The sequence below is a fragment of the Panthera pardus genome, unplaced genomic scaffold (assembly GCF_024362965.1).
Source record: "Panthera pardus isolate Hobbes unplaced genomic scaffold, ASM2436296v1 HiC_scaffold_22, whole genome shotgun sequence".
In the NCBI taxonomy this organism is placed as follows: domain Eukaryota; kingdom Metazoa; phylum Chordata; class Mammalia; order Carnivora; family Felidae; genus Panthera; species Panthera pardus.
This window is the reverse complement of record NW_026526788.1, coordinates 80,697,836-80,720,793: the sequence shown is the minus strand read 5'-3', so window position 1 is coordinate 80,720,793 and position 22,958 is coordinate 80,697,836. Positions and strand designations below refer to the sequence as shown.

At 47.0% G+C, this 22,958-nt stretch overlaps 1 protein-coding gene across 4 annotated transcripts in view; it reads left to right on the top strand.

Moving 5' to 3' along the window:
* ADAM12 (ADAM metallopeptidase domain 12) overlaps positions 1-22,958 on the top strand; it is a 351,592-nt gene that overhangs the window by 316,593 nt on the left and 12,041 nt on the right. For 2 of the 4 annotated variants that reach the window (XR_008424981.1, XM_053910016.1), the window contains exons 19-21: positions 2,116-2,251; positions 2,885-2,993; positions 5,021-5,200. Coding sequence is in view for 3 of the 4 variants with exons in the window: in XM_053910016.1 (XP_053765991.1) it covers positions 2,116-2,251; positions 2,885-2,993; positions 5,021-5,200 (425 nt within the window). In the remaining variant the exon portion in view is untranslated. Of the gene's footprint in view, positions 1-2,115; positions 2,252-2,884; positions 2,994-5,020; positions 5,201-14,431; positions 14,927-22,958 lie in introns of those variants that run through there. The other 2 variants (XM_053910018.1, XM_053910017.1) reach the window with 2 other exon arrangements.

The window sequence follows — 22,958 nt, the reverse complement described above, 5'->3', positions numbered from 1 at the left end:
TCCTGCTGTGACCGGCAGTGGCGTCACCGTAGTCCCCTGGACGACAGACAGGACCTTGCGCTGCAGCCCGGGCAGCCAGTGCGGTGCTCGCTCGGCCCGGGAGCTGCCGGTGGGCACATCTGTGGGGACGGTGTCTCGAGGAGGGGCCGTGAGTTCCTGTCCTCCTTCGGCTTAAATACGGGTGTGTCTCCGGCCCCGCAGCAGCTACAGAAAGGCCCAGAAAGTCTTGGCCTCCAGTGAGCATCCCTCCCAGAGGCAGGAAACCGGGGCCCGGCCCTGCGTCCCCGGCCCTCGCCGCACCTCTCCGCCCTGACCGCAGCGTTCCAGCCGCCCCGCGTCCACGTTCTAACGTGGCGTTGACAAGTGTCGTGCAAAACCAGCGGGGTTCCAGTTTTCTCATCCGACAGGGCACTGCCCCCCTCCCCCCGCGGCAGGCCAGCGGATGGCACCCGGAGGGGGTTGCAGAGGACGGGCCGGAATGCTCTGGGTCTGTCTGCAGTGTCAACACATACGACCCATGGGTCTCGGGTCTGGGGGCTTCAGGAAAGCTGGGGTTTCACGGCCGTCCGCTGTTCCCCGTGGCAAGTAAGCAAACCACAACAATCGATCGGCATGGGTGGGGTAGTGACTCCGCCCACTGCCGCCGTCCCTTCATGAAAGGACACCTAAACACCCAGCCCAGAGGTAGGTGCGGGGTGCCGTGTCCCAGGCCCCCCTGCCCCCACGGCCCGCCAGCCTGCCGTGGCCCGGTGTTCACGTGGCAAGTGCTTCTGGGACACCTGCCGTGCACCTGCTGCTCTTCCGGGGTCCAGCGTGGCCTGGCAAGCGCCGCGATGGGCAGGGGGACCGTGGGACTCAGGGCCGACGCGGGGGCGGCCGCGAGGACACAGTGCTTGCACCGGATGAGGGGACCGGGGCGGGGGGCGGGGTGGGTACGGCGGGGGAGGGCCTGGGCAGGGGACGTCACCGGTGCCACCATCACCAGCAGCCTGAGGCGACCGTGGCCTGCTGTGGGAAGCACATCCTGTCGCTGGTGGGGACACAGGGACGAAGGAACCCGCATCTGCGGCTCTCGAGGAAGCCACAGAGCAGTGGGAGCGGCAAGCGACTGTCGCAGGTCCCGACTGCTCTCCACACTGGCAGGCAGAGCCTTCTCCGGGCAGCCCCCGACACGGCCGTGCTCAGAAACCAGCCTCAAAGTCTGGTTTTTCCTTCTCTCCCGCACCTTCCAGGGACCTCGGTGTCTTTGTACTGAACAAAATGGGAGCCAATCACAGAAAGGGAGGTGTTCCCTTAGAGAAAATAAGCAGCACCCTCCCAGAGAGAGAGAGAGGTTTGCCTCCAAACGCTGTGTTTCGAGGCTCTAACGAACATAACAAACAAAAATCTAACAAAACCAAACCTGTGGGTGTTTCCTTTCAGCGAGGAGTTTGGGTGAGGTTTGTTTTTTCTTATTTATTTAGTCACTTAGTTGTGAGAGAGAAAGAGAGAGACAGCGAGAGAGGGGGACAGAGGATCCAAGCAGGCTCTGCGTTGTCAGCACGGAGCCCGACGCGGGGCCCAAACTCACAAACTGTGAGATCGCGACCTGAGCCGAAGTCGGACGCTTCGCCGACTGAGCCACCCAGGCGCCCCTTGTTTTCGCCTTCTAGCTTGACAATGTCCTGAAATAAAGTCTTGGTCTCAAAAAAAAAAATACAAGGAAACAAAACAAAAACACAGACTTCAGCGCTAAGGAATGAGAGAAGAAGAGAGCCCGGAGGGGCGCATTTGTGATGGGGGCTGGGAAGGTCACGGTTGGGGACGTGCGGGCTCCCTGCCACCCCTCTGGGGCCCCCATCCCTGCTGGGAGCGGGCGGGGCTGTGTGATCAGGGCTGCGGTCCCACCTGCCAGGCTAGGCTCCTGTTGTCAGAAATGAACGAGGGCGACACGGACAGAACCTCAGGCGTGACCTTTGAAGTAAGACTAATTTATCAGCACATCGTTCAGGGACTCACTCCGATGCTGTGCCTTCCTTCAAAGCTCGCGTTGCCGTAAATGTCACGATCTGACACTTCCCATATATCATTCTCCCGGCCTCTTTCCCTGAGTGCAATCAATGCGTTTTGTTTCAGACAACCAAGGTTTGACCATAGGAGTCCTGGTGACGATCCTGTGTCTTCTCGCTGCTGGATTTGTAGTTTATCTGAAAAGGAAGACGCTAATACGCCTGCTGTTTACAGATAAAAAAACCACCATCGAAAAGCTAAGGTATCTTGGCGATGGGTCCTCTTTTCCAGAAATGGCATTTGAAAGAACATGCAACCAACCTTCTTTGCACTTTGTTTTCCTTAGCAAAGAAGAGGTCAGATGTTTAGATAGTGAAACTGTTGTTTGGGTTTTTTTTTTTTTAAATCTCTGCCAGACCAGCTGCCTCCCTTCCTTTGCCTTCAATGATTTGCTGCTTTTTATATAAATAAGCAGGGTGTTAATGAGTCCCACTGTATTGTTTCCCACCCTTACCTCAGTAATTTTTACAAGACATGGGATGTTAAAATATTTTCATCAGCCGGGGTAGCTTTTGACCCAAATATATTCAAAGGCATTATTGCTGAAATGCCAGCTTTCTATAAAACGTCTCCCAGGTGTCACAAAGCCACGTATGTGCGGATTGCAAGAACTAAGTTAACAGAATAGTGGCTTTGGGGGACGGGGGGTGGGGGGCGGGGATCGATATTTATTTTTTAATCCTGCAAGAATGTTTAGATAATTTGTCCTTTGCGTGTTGTCCACACTGAGTTAAAGTAAGTAAGTTGTTTTTTGAGACTGGGAACCAAATAGGAAAATAGTTAAGTCAACCCAGGGAGAAAAGCTCTGGTTTACGCTTAACGGGACTGCTCACAGGTGTGTGCGCCCTTCTCGGCCGTCGCGCGGCTCGAACCCTGGCCAGGCTCACCTCAGCCACCTCAGCAAAGGCCTGATGAGGAAGCCACCACATTCCAATATGTCGAAGGTAAGTTGTAAACAGACGTGAGAGGTCGATGTGCACAGCGAGACACCTGTATCTCAGTGTTTTTCAACAAGAGCTTGAGCGGGAATCGATCTCTGAGATCTGTAGATAGATCTGCGGTGGGAACAGTTCCCTGAAATGCAGCGTGCACACACTGAGTTCCACAAAAGCTTGGCGAGGTGATGGTCAAGGGCCGCAAGGAGGCCCGCTGTGCCCCATGGATGCCCCACTGGATCCTTTAGGGGCAGGGTCCCCTGTGTGATGTGTGTGCCACATTGTGAGCCATGGTCCGTCCAGTCGCCCAGACGAGCCCACTGGGTCTGCCTCCCAAGGAGGTTCCCAGTCTTCCTCTTCCTGGGTCCTCCTCTTCCTACGGTTTCAGATGCCGCTGCGGAGGTTTGGGTGAACTTCTTTGGCCCTGTACCTCCCGGTGCATTTCTAGGAGTTATGCTGAGCCTGTGGATGGACCCCTTTTGCTCCAGCTCTGGGCTGTGGACACCCTGTCGACCCTCTGGTTTCAAAGAACCGGCTCCTTAACCCAGAGTACGAACCGGCTCCTTAACCCAGAGTACCCGCCGGCTCCCTCATGAATTACCACCAGACTTCATTCCAATATTTAGTTTTCCCATCAAGCATTTCTGATGACAAATGATTTTAAAAATTAACATCACGGTGGGGCACCTGGGTGGCTCGGTTGAGCGTCCGACTTTGGCTCAGGTCACGATCTCGCAGTCTGTGAGTTCGAGCCCCGCGTCGGGCTCTGTGCTGACGCCTCGGAGCCTGGAGCCTGCTTCGGATTCCGTGTCTCCCTCTCTCTCTGCCCCTCCCCTGCTCATGCTCTGTCTGTCTGTCTCTCTCTCTGCCAAAAATAGATAAACATTAAAAAAAATTTTTTTTAATTAACGTCACGCATTCAGTAAGCCATAAATAAACTATCTCATCTCCCATGTCTTACCTGATCTACAAGTGTGGACGATTGGGCTCCAAAGAGGAGACTGTCGTTCCTAACAGGCTTTACCACCTCTCAGCCCCAAATGTGGGACTTGAGCAAGAACAGCTAGCTTTACCCGCGAGAGCCAAAAAAGCGGCTTAATTTTGAGGAGCCAAAAATAGGAAACGACCCAAATTTCCATCAACAGGTAAAAGGATAAACACACTTTGGTATATTTACACAATGGAATGCTATTCAGCAGCAAGAAAGAGCGGACTATTAATATACACAACATGAATCTCAAGATAATTATGCCAAGTAAAAGAAGCCTGACAAAGAGCACCTACCCTCTAACTCCATTTGTAAGACATTCTAGAAAATGCAAACTATTTTCTGAGGACAGAAAGCATACCAGTAGTTGCAAGGGAGGGCAGCGGGGGAGGGGTGACGGCTTTACGCTCACTATTTTGCACATCGTGATGGTTTCATCGGTGTGGACACGTGTCACAGTTTTCCACGCTGTCCGGTTTCAGTATGTGCCGTTAGCCCTATGTCCGTGGATCCTTAAAAAAGCCGTTTTTAGAAAGAGAGAAAGGAAGAAAAGAGGCGGGGCCTGAGGCACACGGCCCACACTGCATCTGCTCGGGTCTGCCCTGAAAGCAGGGGCACCGTGTACGACATGATGCTCCAGGTGTGGGCCCCTCGCCTCAGCTTCCAGAAGCTTCCATCCTCCTTGCCGGGGGCTTCCTCGGTTCTCCCTGAGCTTTGAAGGCATCCTTACGCCTCGCTGAACAACTCCTTCCTCACTTCCAAGAGATCTGGTGTGTGTCCTCAATCATTGGTGCTTCCTTAGTTGCCTTGCGCCTATCTGTTAACGAATGAAACCAGTTTTTACAGTTCACGTAGAAATCGATCCTGCTAGTCTACGCTGGGGAGGAGGGGTGCTTCTGCTACAATTGTGACGTTTAAACAAATGATGATAGATTCCCTCTCGTGCAACGGCACCGCCGGCCCCTTCAGCTATAGCGGACCAGTCAGCCCCCCTGTCTCCTAAGGAGGCGAGACCCGTGACACCATGGCTTTTGCTCCGTCCCTGCAGGACAACGCCAGGAGGTGGCCACAGTGTCAGAATCTTGACATCAGCGGACCCCTCAGAGCCCTCGACGCCCCTCCGCCCAGTTCGCCTCAGCGAGTGCTCCCGCCTCTCCAGAAGGCTCCCGGTGCACCCCTCGTCCCCGCCAGACCCCTGCCGGCCAACCCCGCTCTTCGGCAGGCCCAGGTATGCCTTCCGCCGCTGCTGTGATGGATGCCACTCAAATCCAGACCCTGCCACTTGCCCACGTCTAGTCGCTTAGCTTGCCGGAGCCTTTATGAATCAGGGATAATTCAGCTCCTCAGATGGTTGAGAGAGAAAGCATTTAGGGCTTGACGTATAGTCCTGATGCAACACGTACTCGTTTCCTTAGAATACTTTTCTGTTCAGAATGGTAAGGGTCCCCATGCAACTTACCACCTACACCGTGACGCTTTTGAGAATGGCGGGGCCACTGCTAATAGTGAGGCCTGGACAATGAAATGAAGATGGTCACTTTAGGAATATTAATGGGCATCCCTTCTTACCCTTTTTCATTTTCTTTTTTTTTTAAGTTTATTTATTCATGTAGAGAGAGAGGAGTGGGAGATTGTGAGCAGGGAAGGGACAGAGAGAGGGGGAGAGAGAATCCCAAGCAGGCCCCGCATGGACAGCACGGGGCGCAATCTCACAAACCATGAGAGCATAATCTAAGTCGAAATCAAGAGTCAGTCACTTAACCAACGGAGCCACCCAGGTGCCCCCCATTTTTCATTTTCAAAACTATTTGCAAGAATTCACCCGCTGAGTTTCTCCATACCAGATACGGCATGGTATTAGACCCTCTATTTATCAACTCATTTTTATGCTGTTTCAGAAGCAACAGTTTCTGTGTGTTATAACCATGAACAAGACGTCATTTAACAATAGAAAACTCATGGGGGAACAGGTAGTAAAAACAAGCAAATGAAAAACACAGAGAAATAATCCCTGGCAAGTTTTTGCTATCGTCACACTTCTATGATTTCTGTACCGAACTATGATGTGTATTTTGACATAATTTACATTGTGCTGTATGCACAGTGCTTTATATACTACTTTTTTGCCTTAAAATCATTCCTATTTGCCATGGCATTAAAAATTCTTAGAAATGTTATTTGAACCATAGCACTCTACATGTATAAAGAATACTTTTTGTTTAAGCACTTGCCGATTAGTGGGCAATTTCGGACATCTCTAAGTTCTGCTGTGATAAATCGCTCTGTTGTGAAGGTCTAGACAGATAAATTTGGGAAACTTTAATTATTCCTTTAGGAGAGATTCCTAAAAGTGAAGATGTTGGGTGGAAAAATGCTATAACCCTTTTAAGCCTCTTAATACAGAAACTAAATATTTTTTCAGGACTACTCTGTATATTTATGTTTCCACATTAGTACAGAGACCACAACTTTGCTAGTTCTAAGTATTACCATTTCAAAGCTTTGCCAATTTGATATAAAAAAAATCTCTTTTTTCTGTCTAGTGGTTCCATCACTTACTGAAAGGGGATATTAACATTTTCAACTATAGACGTGTCTCTTCTCAGGCTATCAGTTTTTCCTTCGTGTATTTTGAAGTTCTGGTGTTTGTGGTAGACACAGTTAGAACTGTTGTGTTTTCTTGGTGAATGGACCCTTTTACCATTATGTCATGTCCCTCTTTAGTTCTGGTAATTACCTTTGTTCCAAAATCTACTTTATCTCATACTAATATATCCACTTCAGTTTTCTTTTGATTCGTGTTTGCAAGGTTTATCTTTTCCTACCTTTCTCCCCTTAACGTACCTGTCATCTTATTGGAAATGAGTTTCTCAGAGACCGCATATAGTTGGGTCATCCATTGCATCAGTCACTGCCTTTTAACAGATGTCTAGATCATTTACTTTTAATGCAATCATTGGTGTTAGAATTTGTCTACCACTTTCATATTGTTCCCTCTGATTTTTGTTTATTGTGCTCCACTTCCCTGAACTCCGATGGATTAGTCGAACATTTTTTAGTATTCTGTGTTGATTTATCTCTAGTTTTCTTTGAGATTTGTCTTCGTACAGTTTTCTCTACACTTGCTGGAAAGCGGGATTCTCAACCTCGGCATTGCTGGCATCTGGGGTTGGATACCTCTTTGTTGAATGGGACTGTCCTGTGTGTCGTAGAATGTTTAGCTGCATCTTGGGTTACATCGACTAGATGGCAGTAGCATGTGTAACCATATCTCCAAATATTGCCAGACGTCCCCAAGGGGACAAAGTCATCTCACTGAAAAACTGCTGTTCTAAAGGTTACACCACATGTGCCTAATTTAACATAGTCTACTGGTGTTAGTACATTATCACTTCAAGTGGAGTGGAAAAACGTTACCTCCTTCAAGGTGTCTTTAGCCTCCTTCCTCCCTTTATCACATCGATGTCTTGCGTGTTGTACATTGAGAACCACCTCAGATACTGTAATTTTGCTTTCGACCATCAAGCAGAAGTTTGGAAACTTAAGAGTGGTCTCCTACATCTACTTATATATCCACCCTTTCTCTTCTTCCTTCATTCCTGATATTCTGAGTTTCTACTATCATTTCCTCTCTGTCTGAAAAACTTCTCTTTAGCTATTCTGTTAAAGCAGGTCTGCTGCCGACAAGTTCTTTTGCTTTTCCTTCATCCAATGTCTATCTCGCCTTTAATCCTGAAGGATATTTTCACTGGGTATAGAACTCTGGGTTGACTATTCTCTCCACAATTGAAAAACGCTGTTCCACCTCCTTCTGGCCTCTGTGGCAACGAGACATCTACCGAAAAGTTCCTCCCACAATTTCTGTTCCAGGGAAGAGATGTGGCCACGTATCGTAAACAGGATTGGAAAGCAGGGCTCTACCATCTCCAAGATGTGGTGCCCAGCTGGGGGGGCAGAGGGGATGGCTTTTGCGTGCCCACCTGGAGCGAGAGTAAGGTCAGGTATGGTCAAAACGTTTCACTCTTACTGGGTCACCCTGTTCCCACATCTTTGGGCTAGAGACAGCAGGCTTTCCTCGAGCCTCTTTTTGGTCTGGTGCCATTGGCATTTCCAGATTGGGAGCCTCTCCAGAGCCCAGGCCAGGATATAAAAAAGGCAAAACCAAAAACAAGAACTCACTATTGGGTAGTTCTGTGGGTTCTAAGGTCTGTAGGCAGTCCGCTTACTTTTTTCCAGCTTTCAGAGTCTCTGTAAGTTGCTCTGTGGATTTTCTCAAAACTTTTTTGTTGTAATTCACAGGAGGTACAGGAGGTAATTCGCAGGAGGTGCAGGAGGTAATTCGCAGGAGGTGTAGGTTGTAGTGTGCTTATTTCATCTTGTCCAGACCTCATTTCTTTTTGTATTTCTCTGATTACTGCTACACTTGAACTGCTTTTTATACATCTCTTAACCGATGGTGTGCCGTTACATTGCTGTCAACAAAACAAAACACGAAAAGCCTTGATTTTTCGGCGATTTCTCTGCCATAATGAAAAATCCCACCATGGCCAGTTTCAAGCAATCAACGTGATGTCACTAAATGAGGAGCAGGGATTGGCTGACATGGGCTAGTACCCGCGGCTCCAACACGCAGCTGCTATTTATCACCTGTATTTGTTCTGTGAACTGTCTGTTCCTACCCCTTGCCTGTGTTTTTCTACGTGAGAGAGTTTTTCTTCCTGATTTGTAAGAGTTTATTTTCTTAATGAGGACTATTTATCCTTTTCTGGTAATTTATTATAAACATTTCCCTAATTCATCTTTGAATTTTATTTATGATATTTTGGGTTGTAAAAGGACTTCCAGCTTTGAACATTAAATGTATTCACCATTTGTGAATTCTCCCATTTCTTTGTGCTTGCAAAGTCCCCTTCCGTTTCAATACCACTCGAGATCTACCTCCAGTTTCTTCTGTTTGTTTCGATGGCTGTTGAGAGTCCTTTTACATCTGTTTTTCTAACCTGACGTGGATTTACGTTGGTGGAAGGCAGTGGGCATGTCCTAAACCTTTTGGGCGATGGACTTATTCGAGATCTGATGAAAGCTTTGAACCTTCAGAAAACGCGCCACACCTCAATATTTTGTGTGCACATTTCAGATTTCTGCCGAGCCCGTAAGCCTCTTCCCCACAGAGTCCCTTATACAAAGCCTTTTCGTGTATCTTCAAGCAACTTATCAGTCCACCATGTCAAACCGGGACTGTCTTTAACAGACCATGGGATCTGAGGCAAGACATTTCTACTTGCTGGAATCCCTTTTTCCTGACAGCAGCGAATGCCTACAGAAGTCACTCCCTCAAGATTTCCTTTAAGACAGGCCCCCCAAAAAGGCCATTCTGTTTTTGTGAAACCAAGGAAATGTTACCCTTTAAACATTAGGAACTGAAAAATCCACATTTCTCACTCCAGGCTGGTGTGTGTCTGGGGCTTTTCCGAGACATATGATAGACATTAAGCTCACGCTTTCTCTCCCGTCACACATAGGAAACTGAAATTAATTCCATGCAGGTGTGGCGAATATTTGGAGGTGGCTCTTACTTGGCCATCACAGATTGAATCCACTGACTGACATGTGGCACCTTAGAGTCCCCGTGCCCTGCCCCACGCAGCTTGACCAACACACTGTGGTTAGCCGTGCCTCGTGCGTCCAAACTTACCATCCAAACTTTCCAGAAGGAAAACGTTATCATAAACGTAATATGTACGCCCCATCGAAAGGATTAGTTCTTTATAGAAAACACTGGATCTCTCCAGCAAACGTTCTATTTGATTTCTACAAATGTAAGACACTGGGATCAGCTCTGTCTCTTGTCCACACGAACGTGCCCTTCCTGTGTCCCTTTCCTTCGCGGGGTAATGGCCCTCGGCACGCAGGCTTCTCTACCTAACTCCTCAGCCTTGATCAAGGAAACAAACTTTCGCTTCCTTTTCATCCTGTCAGCTATTTTAGAGGAAACTAATCCAGGGCGTTCATCTAGCTGTTAGCTGACTGCGGCCAAGATCCCCACAGCACGAAAGGCAAAGAGTGGGCTTGGGAACAGGGTAAAATAATGAAAACTAAAGGGGTCACAGAGGTGTGTGATCACCTTGTGTGCATGTGTAGGAGGGAGCATCCTAGAATGCCCCCATTCTAGTGGCATTGAGTCCGCCCTGCCCTAAAGGAAACACATTTTTGAGGGGATCAGACCAATCAGCATACATTTGCATATTACACGTATCTTTCAAAGCAGCAAGGGACTTTTCCTGCACCTGCTGCTGCTGCCAGTAGGGTTCATCTCAGACTCTGGAAGGGAGGAAAGAGGAAAGAAAAACAGGGGAAGTTCCAGAGGTGGCTGTGGGTGGACCCCAGAAGGCTTTGAGAGACCTTCTGGTGATGGTTGTTCTGAAGATATTTTATGTCGTTTTTCTCGGACTACAATAGTGTGAAAAATCAATCCGCTTTGCCCCCTTCCCCGGCCCCCCCCCCCCCCGCAAAAAGTCAATTCTACCATTATGGTAATTTTTTAAAGACAAAGAGTAATGTGTACTAAGGGAAGAAGATAGAAGCACCTAGCAAGTGTGGGTCTTGAGCAGAAGTCTGAAAGTACCTTCTGGGGAAGAAGCCGCTTGAGACAGCAGGCGTGAGCAGACACCAGCCACGGGAGAGGAGAGACCAGCGCTTGGCTGCAGAAGGGTACACAGAATAATCCAAGGAAAGAAGCAGTTTCTTTTTTTATTTTTTTGTAATCTTTTTTTAATGTTAATATTGCGAGAGAGAGAGAAAGAACACAAGCAGGAGAGGGGCAGAAAGAGAGAAGGGCACAGAGGATCCAAAGCAGGCTCCATGCTGACAGCAGTGGAGCCCAATGCGGGGCTCAAACTCACAAACCGCGAGATCATGACCTGAGCCGAAGTCGGGTGCGTAACCGACTGAGCCACCCCGGTGCCCCAGAGAAGCCCTTTCTCGACTGCAGGCTTTGTTCGTGAAGTCAACCGACCTGACTTCCAGGAAGGAGACAGGGAGATGCCAGAAACACGGGGTGAGCTAGGGGCGCCTGGAGTGAAAACGTCTGACACCAAGTTTTGTGTTTTCCTCTTCTGCGGGCTGGTCCCTATGATGTCCTCAAACCTTCGGGGAAGCACGCACACCATCACCACTGTGACCTAGAGTCAGTCCCCAGTAGGCTGGAGAATGAAGGAGAAGCTGATGTCCAGGGAGAGAGTAGCACCCTGAAGGGTCAGGTGGGAGACGCCCAGTGGGGGAGGAGGCAGGCAGCAGCCGGAAACAGAGACGCCAGGCGGGGAACCAAGATGGGTCTGGGCACGGACGGGGTGTCCTGCTGTCCCATAAGACGGGGCGTCCAGCCATTCAAGCTGAACGTAACGATAAGTGTGACCTTCAAAAGAGCAGAAAATATGAGGACACGCCTGTTCTTAATTGCCAAACACCAGTGTGTATGATTTTGCTTCTGGAAGAGAAGATGGGCCAATAGGGACGTTTAAACCCTCGGGGTTTCCCTTAGATTTCTAGACATTTCCACCTGACATCCTTTCTGCGCTTTATTCCCATGAATCAGTTTAATGAATTGATTTAAAGAAAAATATGTTCAACGTCACATCTAAGAAATAGATATTTCTGAAAAAAAAAAAAAAAAAAAAAAAAGATTTCTGCTCCCAGAAAATTACAGCTAGAGAGGGCTGTGCTAAGTAGCAGCAGATTGAAACACAATTTTCTGCTGTCAAACTGAAACGTGCCGGGATTCTAAGAGAGCAGAAGCGGCACCTTCAATTCAGGGATGGGCCATTTTTCAGGAGAGCGAGAACTTCACGAAAGCATCACTCTCTTAGCGTTTATCGTCTGTATTTTATTTTAAGGTTTGCCCCTTAAAGTGGCATTTGAACTATACATGCTGATGTGTGGTCCTATTTGGTTTCGGGTCACTTTTGCTTATTTTAAGTCCTTGGTTTCCTGGAAAATGCTAGGCGGTGCTTGTCCTCCCTGCAGTCTCATCGGTGAATTAGATTACTGAACTGACGGGCCGAGTTTATTTTTCCAGCCAGATCAGCTTCTTTAGGAAAACAGTAGGAACCAAAAAAGAACGCTTGGACCCATATCTCAGACTGACTTTTGCTGCTAGGCCCCTGAGAATATTTGCCAACCCTGTTTCTGGCACGACACAAATTTCATCCACACGGCAATGACGGGATTCATTCATTTCAGTTTTTATTCTTATAACCAAATAGTGTATAAATGCATTTATGTGTGCATGTCTGTGTCTGAATGTGTTATTTTACTAACTTTTTTTTGGCATAAGGAGCTTTCTCTTTGTAGTTTAAGTTGTTCTACAATAGCAAACATCTATTGAACACCAAATGTATGGCTGGTGCTCCCAGTGAAGCATTTTACGGGCATTTCTGACCCTCTCTCGGAGCCGATGCCTTCCTTGGCCCCATTCTACAGGGGATGAAACAGAGCAGACTGAGGCCAAACAGCTTGTCTAGTGAGGCCCCCAGAGGTGGGGAAGCCAGTGCGTTGTCAAAGCCACACGTGCCCCCTGCGGTCTGAAAGCGGAGGGTAGCTGGATGGGAAGGAAGCGGAGACTGTTCTGGTTACACAGTGAGGGCCGCTCTGGTTTGCATAGTTTAGACCACTGAGCACCTCCGGAATCTTTCATTCATCTCCCCTCCCGCTTTGCCACGGAGATACAAGGTGATCAGGGGGGAAGGGGGAAATCTTCTGGCAGCGTGGAGAGGCTTCGGTCTGCAACAAGAGAATCCTGCGTTTCTCTTGCCTTTTGCTTGCACAACACGGTCCTTCTTGTCCTCGCTGGTCTTTCCCGGAACCAGCCCTTGTTCAGGACCATGATGGCATTGGAGCTGCGTGTTGAACACGAAGAAGGCCGCGTGCGTTTTTGGTGGCGGTGGAGATTGCCGGTTCGGTGTTTCTGGCAGGACGCTTCTCCTCCTCTAACACCTTGTCGGTGTCTGTAGAACATACGACAAGCCGTGTTTTGTAAAACGGGAACAGCTAACCTTGTGCAGTCTCTTCTGACGGAGAAAAGGCTGCCAAGCAACCAAACTCGGCTCAAGTGGCCGCGGAGGGAGGAGAGGCCTGTTTCCAGAAGCTCCGAATGGCGCTCCCGCCCCAGCCACCCCCCCCACCCCCAACAGAGTGCTGAACGGTTCACACGGGCTGGTAAACAATAGCTACTCATTCATGGGTGCTTTGTCAGGATACAGATGTGCACGAGACAAATGAATTTAGAGCTTGAGCCCTGACTTTCAAAGTCCTCCTTCAATGGAATGAACTCAGCATCCGAATGAATAAGGACTTGTACCCTTCTGGCCTGTGCGGGTGTCTGAGATTTAAACCAGCACTCACGGGGCCTGGAAATCTGATGATTTAGGTCCTTGCTCATCAGAAATGCCAACGTGTAATGAGAAAAGGAAATCCGTCTGTCAAGATGTTCTCCCAAGGAAGGGAGCTGAAATACGAGGAAACTGATCTTTATAAAAAGCCTTCATTACACCAGGCCCAACCCAAAAGCTAATAGCTGAGCCAACGTGCTGGAAAGAGCCCTCCCATGCCTGCTCACTGCTTTCCAGATTTCCCCCTTTGGCCCAGATGTCCTCCGCCCTGAGCTTTCCTGCAGTCTTCCCGGGAGTCTCCTCGCTCACCTGCTGCCTCAGCCTGGAGTCCCCTCGATACTCTCTCTGGCCCATTTCAGAAGGCACGGACTGAGTTAGGCACCTGCAGAAACACCCGCGTCCAGTCCCTTGAACACAGTAGGTGCGTCGGAAAGAACGCAGAATGGATGCGAATTTTAAATAGTAAAAAGTACGCCTCGTCACAGTATCCGTTATTCCCATGGGCCTGCCATCCTCCACGAGTCATGACTTAATAAAACGTTGAGTCCCTTCCTCCCGCGAGTCTAAAATGTAGCTACCAAGGTCTTGGACTCCTGCTCACCTCTCCCCTGCCACCACCCGCCCAGTACTTCCAGAAATCTTAACTGAAATTTCTTTGGTTTCATATCACACGCCAATTCTTTGCGCGACAAACCCATCAGATGTCTTTCAAAGCATCTTGTGCACGCAGAAGCACCCATTTCGCTCTGGAGAGAAGTAACTTGAGAGGGAAGCCATTCACGCGGTAACAGTATTCTAAGGGATGTTTGTTCCCCACTCATTTCTGTTCCCATAAGCGCGCGAGCTATACTGGAAAAATTAAAAAAAATGGATGCCTGTTTCACCCTTTGCATTTGTTAATAGGTAATGTGTAGCCATTATTACAAATTCCAACAGTACAAAGGGTTACTCGGCAAACTCTTGGTCTCCTTCCCACCTCTGCCTCCAGGCTTCTTTTCTCAGAAGCAGTCGTTGTTACTAGACAACTTTGAATCCAGAGGAAAGCTTCACTGCCACTTTGTCTCTCTCTGCAGAGAGGGATTATTGAAAATTCGGAAATTTTCACACACGCAAGATGGGAGAAAAGAGTGCAGAGAAACCTTGTCTGCCCGACAGCCACCCTCAGCACCTGCCAGCTTGCTGTCAGTCTTGTTTTATTGCAGATTCTTGTTTGGAACTCAAATGGTGGCATGGCCTGGCCTCCACTCACCTGTTCCCGGGCAATGACACGGGGGTCCGCCTCATTCTTTTCAGTGGCTACCTCGAATTTCGTTGTGGAGCCATCCCTTAAGTTATTTAATCTGTGCTGAGGTCCACATGGGTTGTTTCCAGTCATTTGCTGCATCAAAGAGGCACACTCTTGCCCCGGGACCTGGGGCCCGGTGAGCAAGGATGTCTGTGGGGCGACATCTGAGGAACATGATTGCTGTTCAAAGGCCCTGTGACCTGAGAGGTGGACCAGTCTCGAAAGGAGTCACGCTGATTTCTACTCCCCAAGTCCCCACCAACGCGGTGTTCAGAGATTTTGTTTATCGTTGCCAACATGATAGGTAAAAAAAAATAATAACAATAAATGCTATCCACGGTTCTCTCCCCATAAATGAGACTGGGCCTCTTTAAGCTGGTTTAAGATCCATTTGTGTTTATTTTCCTTTTTCGTAAACTGTCTTTTCGTCTCCTCTGCCATCTCTTACGGTCATGTTTAGAAAGGCGTGCCCTCCCAAAGAATACATTTTTGTCTCTTTCTTATTCTTTCGTGATCTTTTTTTTTTCCTACTGAAACATTTGATCCATCTGCCCCTGATTTTGGTGTATAAACTGAAGTAGGAACCCAACTCCCGTTTTCCAGAGGGCCACCTGAGTTACCCTCAACCCCATATGTTCGCTGCTTCGTCCTTTCCCGGGGCCAGTGTGCCTTCCGCAAGGCCATGGTAGTGCTCCCTCCTGCTCCCCAGCACATGCTAGAGAGCACACCTGCATCCCTGGGCTCTGGGATCGTTACATGAAAATAGCTAATATTATTAGTGCGCCTGTGTAATGTGTCTTTGCTAAATGATAACTAGCCATTTTTCGAATGTATTATTTTCTCCATTTAGCTCGATCATTTCCCTCTTTCTTTAGTTTATTTCTCTAACTCTTTAGACCCTTACTCCATTTCTATTCATACTTTATTGTTTATTTTATTCGTACGCTGTCCCATAAGCACAGAATTCTAGGAATTTCCCTCCAAACACTGCATTTTTATCTGTGCTCATCGGTTCTGATTTGTACCATTCTCCATATTTGTATTTTTCACATAACCTACGCCTTCCGCTTTTCGTTTTTTACTTTGGCCCAGAGGTTGAACATATTTTTCTTTTTGTTGCCATTAATTTTCAAGATGTCTACAATACAGAAAAGTGAAAATCTAGGAGTCACCCACGTTTATAGTACATAGAAATAACCATTGTCATCGCTACATTTTTCTGTGCATGCGCCTACTTAAGTCTCAGATATGACACGCATACCGTTTCCTTTTGTTAAAAAAAGTAAAAACAAAGCAGTACAAAGTCACCATGACTGCCTCAGATGCAATCACTTTTGTAGGTTGGTCTTGATTTTTTCAACATTTTTTATTTTTATTTTTGGGACAGAGAGAGACAGACCATGAACGGGGGAGGGGCAGAGAGAGAGGGAGACACAGAATCGGAAACAGGCTCCAGGCTCCGAGCCATCAGCCCAGAGCCTGACGCGGGGCTCGAACTCACGGACCGCGAGATCGTGACCTGGCTGAAGTCAGACGCTTAACCGACTGCGCCACCCAGGCGCCCCAAGGTCTTGATTTTTTATAGACCCTTTTAAGTATTTTTACATACCTGGATATCCAATGAACATATAGGATGCCATGTTTTTCGATTTATACAAATGGTAAAACGGTACCGTTAGCTTCGCAGTTTGTACTTACGTTCAACTGTGTTTAACTTTTTCACTGAAGTAGAGTTGACAGAATGTTACGTTAGTTTCGGGTGCACACAGAGTGATTCGACAACTCTCTATGTCAGGCTACGTTCATTAGTGCCGCCCCCATCTGTCACCATGCACTGCCATTACACCATTGACTGTAGTCCCTGCGTGGTGCCCTTCATCCACATGATTCACTCATTCCGTAACTGGAAGCCTGTGCCTCCCGCTCCCCTTTACCCATTTTTGCCCATCCCCCTTCCCACCTCCCCCCACTGGCAACCACCAGGTTTGTTCTCTGTACTTACGGATCTGTTTCTGCATATTCTGTTCATTTGTTTTTTAGATTACACATTTAGATTCCACAAGTGAAATCACAGGGTATGTCTTTCTCGCTCTTATTTCATTTAGCATCATACCCTCTAGGTCCATCCATGTTGCTGCAAATGGCAGGATCTCATTCTTCTTTTATGGCTGAGTAATGTTCCATCGTACACGTATACCACATCTTCTTTATCCATTCATCTGTTGATGAACACAGAGTTGCTTCCCTATCTTGGCTATTGTAAATAATGCTGCAGTAAACCTAGGCATGAATATATCTTTACAAATTAGTGTTTTTGGGTTTGGGTGGGGGTTAAATAAATACCCAGTAGTAGAATTACTGAATCATATGGGGTTTTTTTAAGTTTGTTTATTTTGAGAGAAAGAGCATGAGCAGGGGAGGGGCAGAGAGAGAATCCCAAGCAGGCTCTGCGCTCTCAGGACAGAGCCTGATGTGGGGCTCAATCCCACGAACCATGAGATCATGACCTGAGCCAGAACCAAGAGTCAGATGCTTACCCGAACGAGCCACCCAGGCACCCCTTGTATGGTATTTCTATTTTTAATGTCTTGAGTAACCTCCATACTGTTCCAGAGTGGCTGCACCAATTTACATTCCCACCAGCAGTCCAAGAGGATTCCTTTTTCTCCACATCCTCACCAACACTTGTTATTGCTTATCTTTTGGATACTAGTCATTCTGACATGTGCAGTGGTATCTCATCGTGGGTTTTTTTTCCACTGTGGTTTTGATTTGCATTTTCCTGGTGATCAGTGATGTTGAGCATCTTTTCATGTGTCTGTTTGTCATCTGTAGGTCTTCTTTAGGAAAATGTCTTTAAGTCCTCTGCCCGAGTTTTAGTAGGTTTTTTTTGGTTTTGAGTTGTGTAAGTTCTTTATATGTTTTGGATATTAACTCCTTATTGGATATGTCTTTTGCAAATATCTTCCCCCATTAAGTAAGTTGCCTTTTCATTTTGTTGATGGTTTCCTTTGCTGTGCAAAAACTTATTGAGTGTAGTCCCAATAGTTGACTTTTGCTTCCCTTGCCTGAGAAGACATATCTAGAAAAATATTGCTAAGACCAATGTCAGAAAGATTACTGCCTTTGTTCTCTTCTAGGAGTTTTATGATCTCAGGTCTCACATTTAGGTCTATGACCCATTTTTAGTTTATTTTTGTGTATAGTATAAGAAAGTGGTCCAGTTTTCCCAGCACCATTTGTTAAAGAGACTCATTTCCCCATTGATTATTCTGGCTTCCTTTGTCAATAGATAGGCCAGATAAGCATGGGTTTATTTCTGAGTTCTCTGTTCTATACCATTGATCAATGTGTCCATTTTTGTACCAGTACCACACAGTTTTGATTATTATAGCTTGATGTAGTAGATCTTAAAATCTTGGATTGTGGCACCCCCAGGTTTGTTCTTCTTTCTCAAGGTTGCTTTGGCTATTCAGGGTCTTTTGTGGTTCCATACAAAGTTTTAGTATTATTTATTCTAGTTTGTGAAAAATGCTATTGATAATTTTATAGGAATTGCATTGAATCTGCAGATTGTTTTGGGTAGTATGGGCATTTTAACAGTATTAATTCTGGGCAGCTGGGTGGCTCAGTCAGTTAAGCATCTGACTTCAGCTCAGGTCCTGATCTCGTGGTTCGTGGGTTTGAGCCCCACGTCGGGCTCTGTGCTGACAGCTCAGGGCCTGGAGCCTGCTTCGGATTCTGTGTCTCCCTCTCTCTGCTCCTGCCCTGCTCACACTCTGCCTCTCTCTCTCTCTCAAAAATAAATAAAGATAAAAAATTTTTATAAACAGTATTAATTCTTCCCAATCCATGAGCATGGTATACCTTTCCATTTGTTTGTGTCATCTTCAGTTTCTTTCATCAGTGTTTTAGTCTTCAGAGTACAAGTCTTTTACCTCCTTGGTAAAGTTTATTTCTAGGTATTTTATTATCTTTGGTACAATTATATTTTACTTTTTTGTTTCTAGAAATTGTCTTTATTATTCATATATTCAGGCTTGTCTTTCATTTCCTTAAACATAGAAAATTTGTTCCAATAATTCCAAAATCTGAAGTCTCTGAGTGTGTCACTCCTGGGGTTTCCTTTACAATTCCTTGCTTCTTCACGTGCTTGGTAATTTTTTTACTATGAGCTGCTCATTTTTCTGGAAAATTATCTAGAAAACTCTCTGAGAGTTCTTTGAGATCTAGGATGAAGGTGTGACCCCCTGGAGAGGATGTATTTTGCCTCTGCCTGGTGCCCTGGAGGCATTCTCAGTTTGAGTCCCTTTAAATGGCTGGGGACTTAGTGACCACCCAGGTAATGTGATTTCAACTTCGGGTCCTCAAGCGCAATTTGTGGTTAGAGGTTTATTTTCCTACATGGATCTGCCTAGCACCAAGGGAACCCTCCTTACAGTCTCCTAGGGATAAGCAATACTGTGCGTTCACTTCCAAAACATTCTTACCTGAGGTAGAGTCTTTGCAGAGCCCGGCTTTAGAGTGGAAAGGTTGGGAAGGGAATAGTTTCCTATTAAACTTGGGCTGGTGCTGACCTTTGACTCCTGCATCCCTCACCATAAAAGGGTATCAAAATCAAAACTTAGGTTTTCCTAACTTGGCAGATGCCTTCTCAGCATCTGTCTGATACTTACCACTCCTAGCTGCTGCTTCCAGTTAGATGCTGACCTGCTGATACCTTACTATCTTGTAGCTCTTTGTTGCTTTAAAGAAAAAAGATTAAATATATTTCATCCAACAACTTCAGTGGTTTTAGAGAGAGAATAGGTCAAAATAACCAGCCTGCCATGTTACCAGAACTGGGAGACTCCGTTCCCAACTGTGGTCAGTTCTATAGTGTCTCCATTATCCTGGTTTGTGACATTCTGTTCGATACCCATAATTGCCACGATTTTGTTAGACTCGGGTCTACACTGAAAGGATTCAGTGCTCAGTGATGATCTTTTGTGCCACCTATCCATTCCTTTCCTGGCTAGCTGGTGTCCAGTCTGTTGTACATCCTTCTACAAGAGCTCTAGAAAAGTGTATTCTCAGAAGCTTTGCATGCTCAAAGACATTTGACTGTTGCTTTCATTTTTCAGCAATAGTTTGCATATAAAATTAACGGATCTCACTTAGTTTTTCCCAAACTCTTACACATGGGCTTCTTCAGTCTTTCCTGGAGAAATCAGAAGCTGGCTTTTTTCTGCCCTTTTAAGTGGTATGATTTTGTACCGGGCTGTCCAGTAACTTCAATAGGTTGTGTCTTAATATTGAAGAGTCTGATTCGATTCCCCCGGGGAAATGGTGTGCCCTTCTAATCCATAGATTTGACACTCTTTCTCTCAGAAAGGTTTTTACAAAATCTAGGTATTTTTTTTCTATCCTACTCAGATCCCTTAAGTGACACCATTTATATATATGCTGTGTAGCCTTTGCCATGGTCTGTATTTTACTGTTGAACCCCCTTGAACTTTTCTTCATTTCCCTCAGGACCTTCACAGCCCTTTGCTCAGTACAATCTTCATCCTTGGGTTTCATTGTTTTATTTTTCTCTTCCCCTTTTCTTTTGAGTTTCACCACCTCCCTTTTCATTTCTGCGCAGATACATTTTGGCAGGGTGGGTACTTAGCTTGTCGTCCTTTTCCTAGTGTGTCCAAACTCCTGAAAGGTGGGGAGTTCCTCCTGGAAAACCAGTCGCAGGACCACTGAGGGGAAGTCTAGGCCACTGCTCAGGGTTTTGCGGGATGACAGCGGTCTGGCCTCCCCTGCTTCCAGCATAGACTCTGCGGGCCCCGGCCCTGCTGCAGGCTTGCACCGATGGCTGGGCCTGTCTACACTGCTGCATATTCACTTCGCAGTATCTGCTTCCTCCCCACGCCCGTCCCAAGCAAGGGGGAGCTGGTTTTCTTCTCAATGCTCCATCAGGTTGGCCACGGGGGCCATGCTCTCCTTTCTCTTGGCCTTTGCTCACCCTAGGCTGCTGGACACTTGGCACCCTTTTCATATGTATTTGTTTGGGGTTGTAAGGTTTCCTCGGAGATGGAGTATTGCCCCTTTATGTGCCTTTACTTCACCGTTCTCAGGTAGCTTCAGAAAGAAGGGTCACCTTACAGACGGGTGTAAGTGTGTTCTGTCGAGAGCAGATTTGTCAAGACCCCTGCTTTTTCTGAAGAAAGAAAAGGTATTGCACATTTTCCTGAGAACCGGCTATCCTTGGAGTCATCTTGAAGCATATTCCTCACAGAGCCGGAGAGCCCGAGTATAGATGGTGGGGTTGACGCTGCCCCTGGCCCGGTGTCAGCATCAGGGGCGTCTCTCGCATCTTCCTGTGATAACATCTGGCCTTCCTGTGGAGAGGTCTCCAGATACGCAGGATGCATTTACTCTCGCTTACGCGGAGGTTGATAACAGTTGAGAATTCTTTATGATGATGGTCAAGGCAGAGGGCTCCCGTTGGATTTAAAACTTTGTTCTCAACCCTCTAAAAACTTTGAAATGTGTAGCTGCTGCTAACACACGAGCAAACATGGAGAGATGAGACGATTCTACTTTATAGCATATCTCGATTTTCCTCCAGTATCTGGAAGTTGAAAAGGGAGAGAAATGGGGGTCTGAATTCCTGATTTTGTTTAAAAGGAAAATAGGCCTGGAGCACCAGGGTGGCTCAGTTGGTTAAGCATCCAGCTCTTGATTTCGGATCAGGTCACGATCTCACAGTTGGTGTGTCCGAGCCCTGCATCAGGCTCCACACTAACAGCACAGAGCCTGCTTGGGATTCTCTCTCCCCCTGTCTTTCTTCCCCTCCCCTGCTTGCATGCTCATGCTCACTCGCTCTCTCTCTCTCTCTCAAAATAAATAAACATTAAAATATTTTTAAAAATAAAATTCTAAAAATGACATGAGAATAAGTCTATGGGACCTATTGTTTACATTAGTAAACAATTAGTAAACCTAATGTTTACTGAGTGTGTACAACCTGGCCTGGAGTCCTTTCTCCACTCCATTCTGATGATGCTTCATGGCCAGACTGGACTTTTCTGGAAAACCTAGGCTCAGGTAAAGGCAGCAAGAAGAGCAATGCCTAAAAGGCAGCTTGGGAAATCTACCCCTCCCTCCAAGGTCCCAGCCTGTGCAGCTAATACCTCCCCCCAAATATTAGAGATATTCCGATACCTTAAAAAGGGAGGCTGCCTTCATCTTGCACTGACTCCACTGCTCCCCTGTGCCAGTTTTGCCCTGGTAACAAGTGGGCATCTCACCTAGACAGCATCTGTGAGCGGGACCGATTTCAGAGCGGACTGCAGCCTCGCGGACCCCAGGGTTTGATCAACATTTCAATCAGCATTTCCACTGTTTGGGCTTTGGTCGCTATGGCGACCAACCAATTTATCCTCTAAACCAGGACCTATCTGAGAGTTGCGATTAATAATTAAGGCCATGAATGTAAATTGCGAATGTCCCAAACAAACCAGGATGAATGGCCAAGCTAATTATGTCCTAAGTTTCCATGATAGAGCCAAATGCATTACGATGCATTAGAACACGGATCTCACTTTTTCTCCGGCACTGCCGTAAAAACCCGACGTTATCTTTATGACCAAGACCAGACGTTCATTCATTCTTAGCAAAACTAGTATCACTTAGGAATGAAGCCTTTAAACCTCAGAGCCTTTCTGTTTTATAGGTGCGTGCATTCACTTGTACGACACACTGATATCTTGCCCGTGGTTTTCTGCCATCTTACAGGAAGCGGGGCTTGCGTTATTCCCATAGTTCATTACCCGAAGTTTGGCGGTAGGATGACGGTACCTTTCGATGGTCAATTGACTCCATCGGTAATAGGCCATAGCAGTAGCACCTGTGCTGACTGCTTTCTAGGTAGCGTCTCCCACTCCTCACATCAATGTCAGGAGGAAGACACTCTTAGCGTCCCCTCTCCACAACTTCCAGAGGCTAAGTAACACCTGCGTTTGCAGAGCCTGGCCGAATCAACCACCGGCCTGACTCCAGTGCTCCAGTGCTCAGGCACGTTAGACGGTCTTAATGCCTAGTCAAGGAATTTGCTTTAGTTTGTTTCTTTTCACGTGAGCTGGTGTAGAAATGGCACCTTCAAGTCCTTCCCTCGGTCACTGGCCCATTGCCCGTCGTTTCAACTTGGCGTGTTTTCCATACGGCTGTGATTCCACACACGCTTCTGGGGTTGCTACCTTCGCTTACGAAGATAGGCTACATGCTGGTGATACGTTTGCATTCAGCTGAGCTCCGGGTGCTGAGGAAACGTCATTTTAATG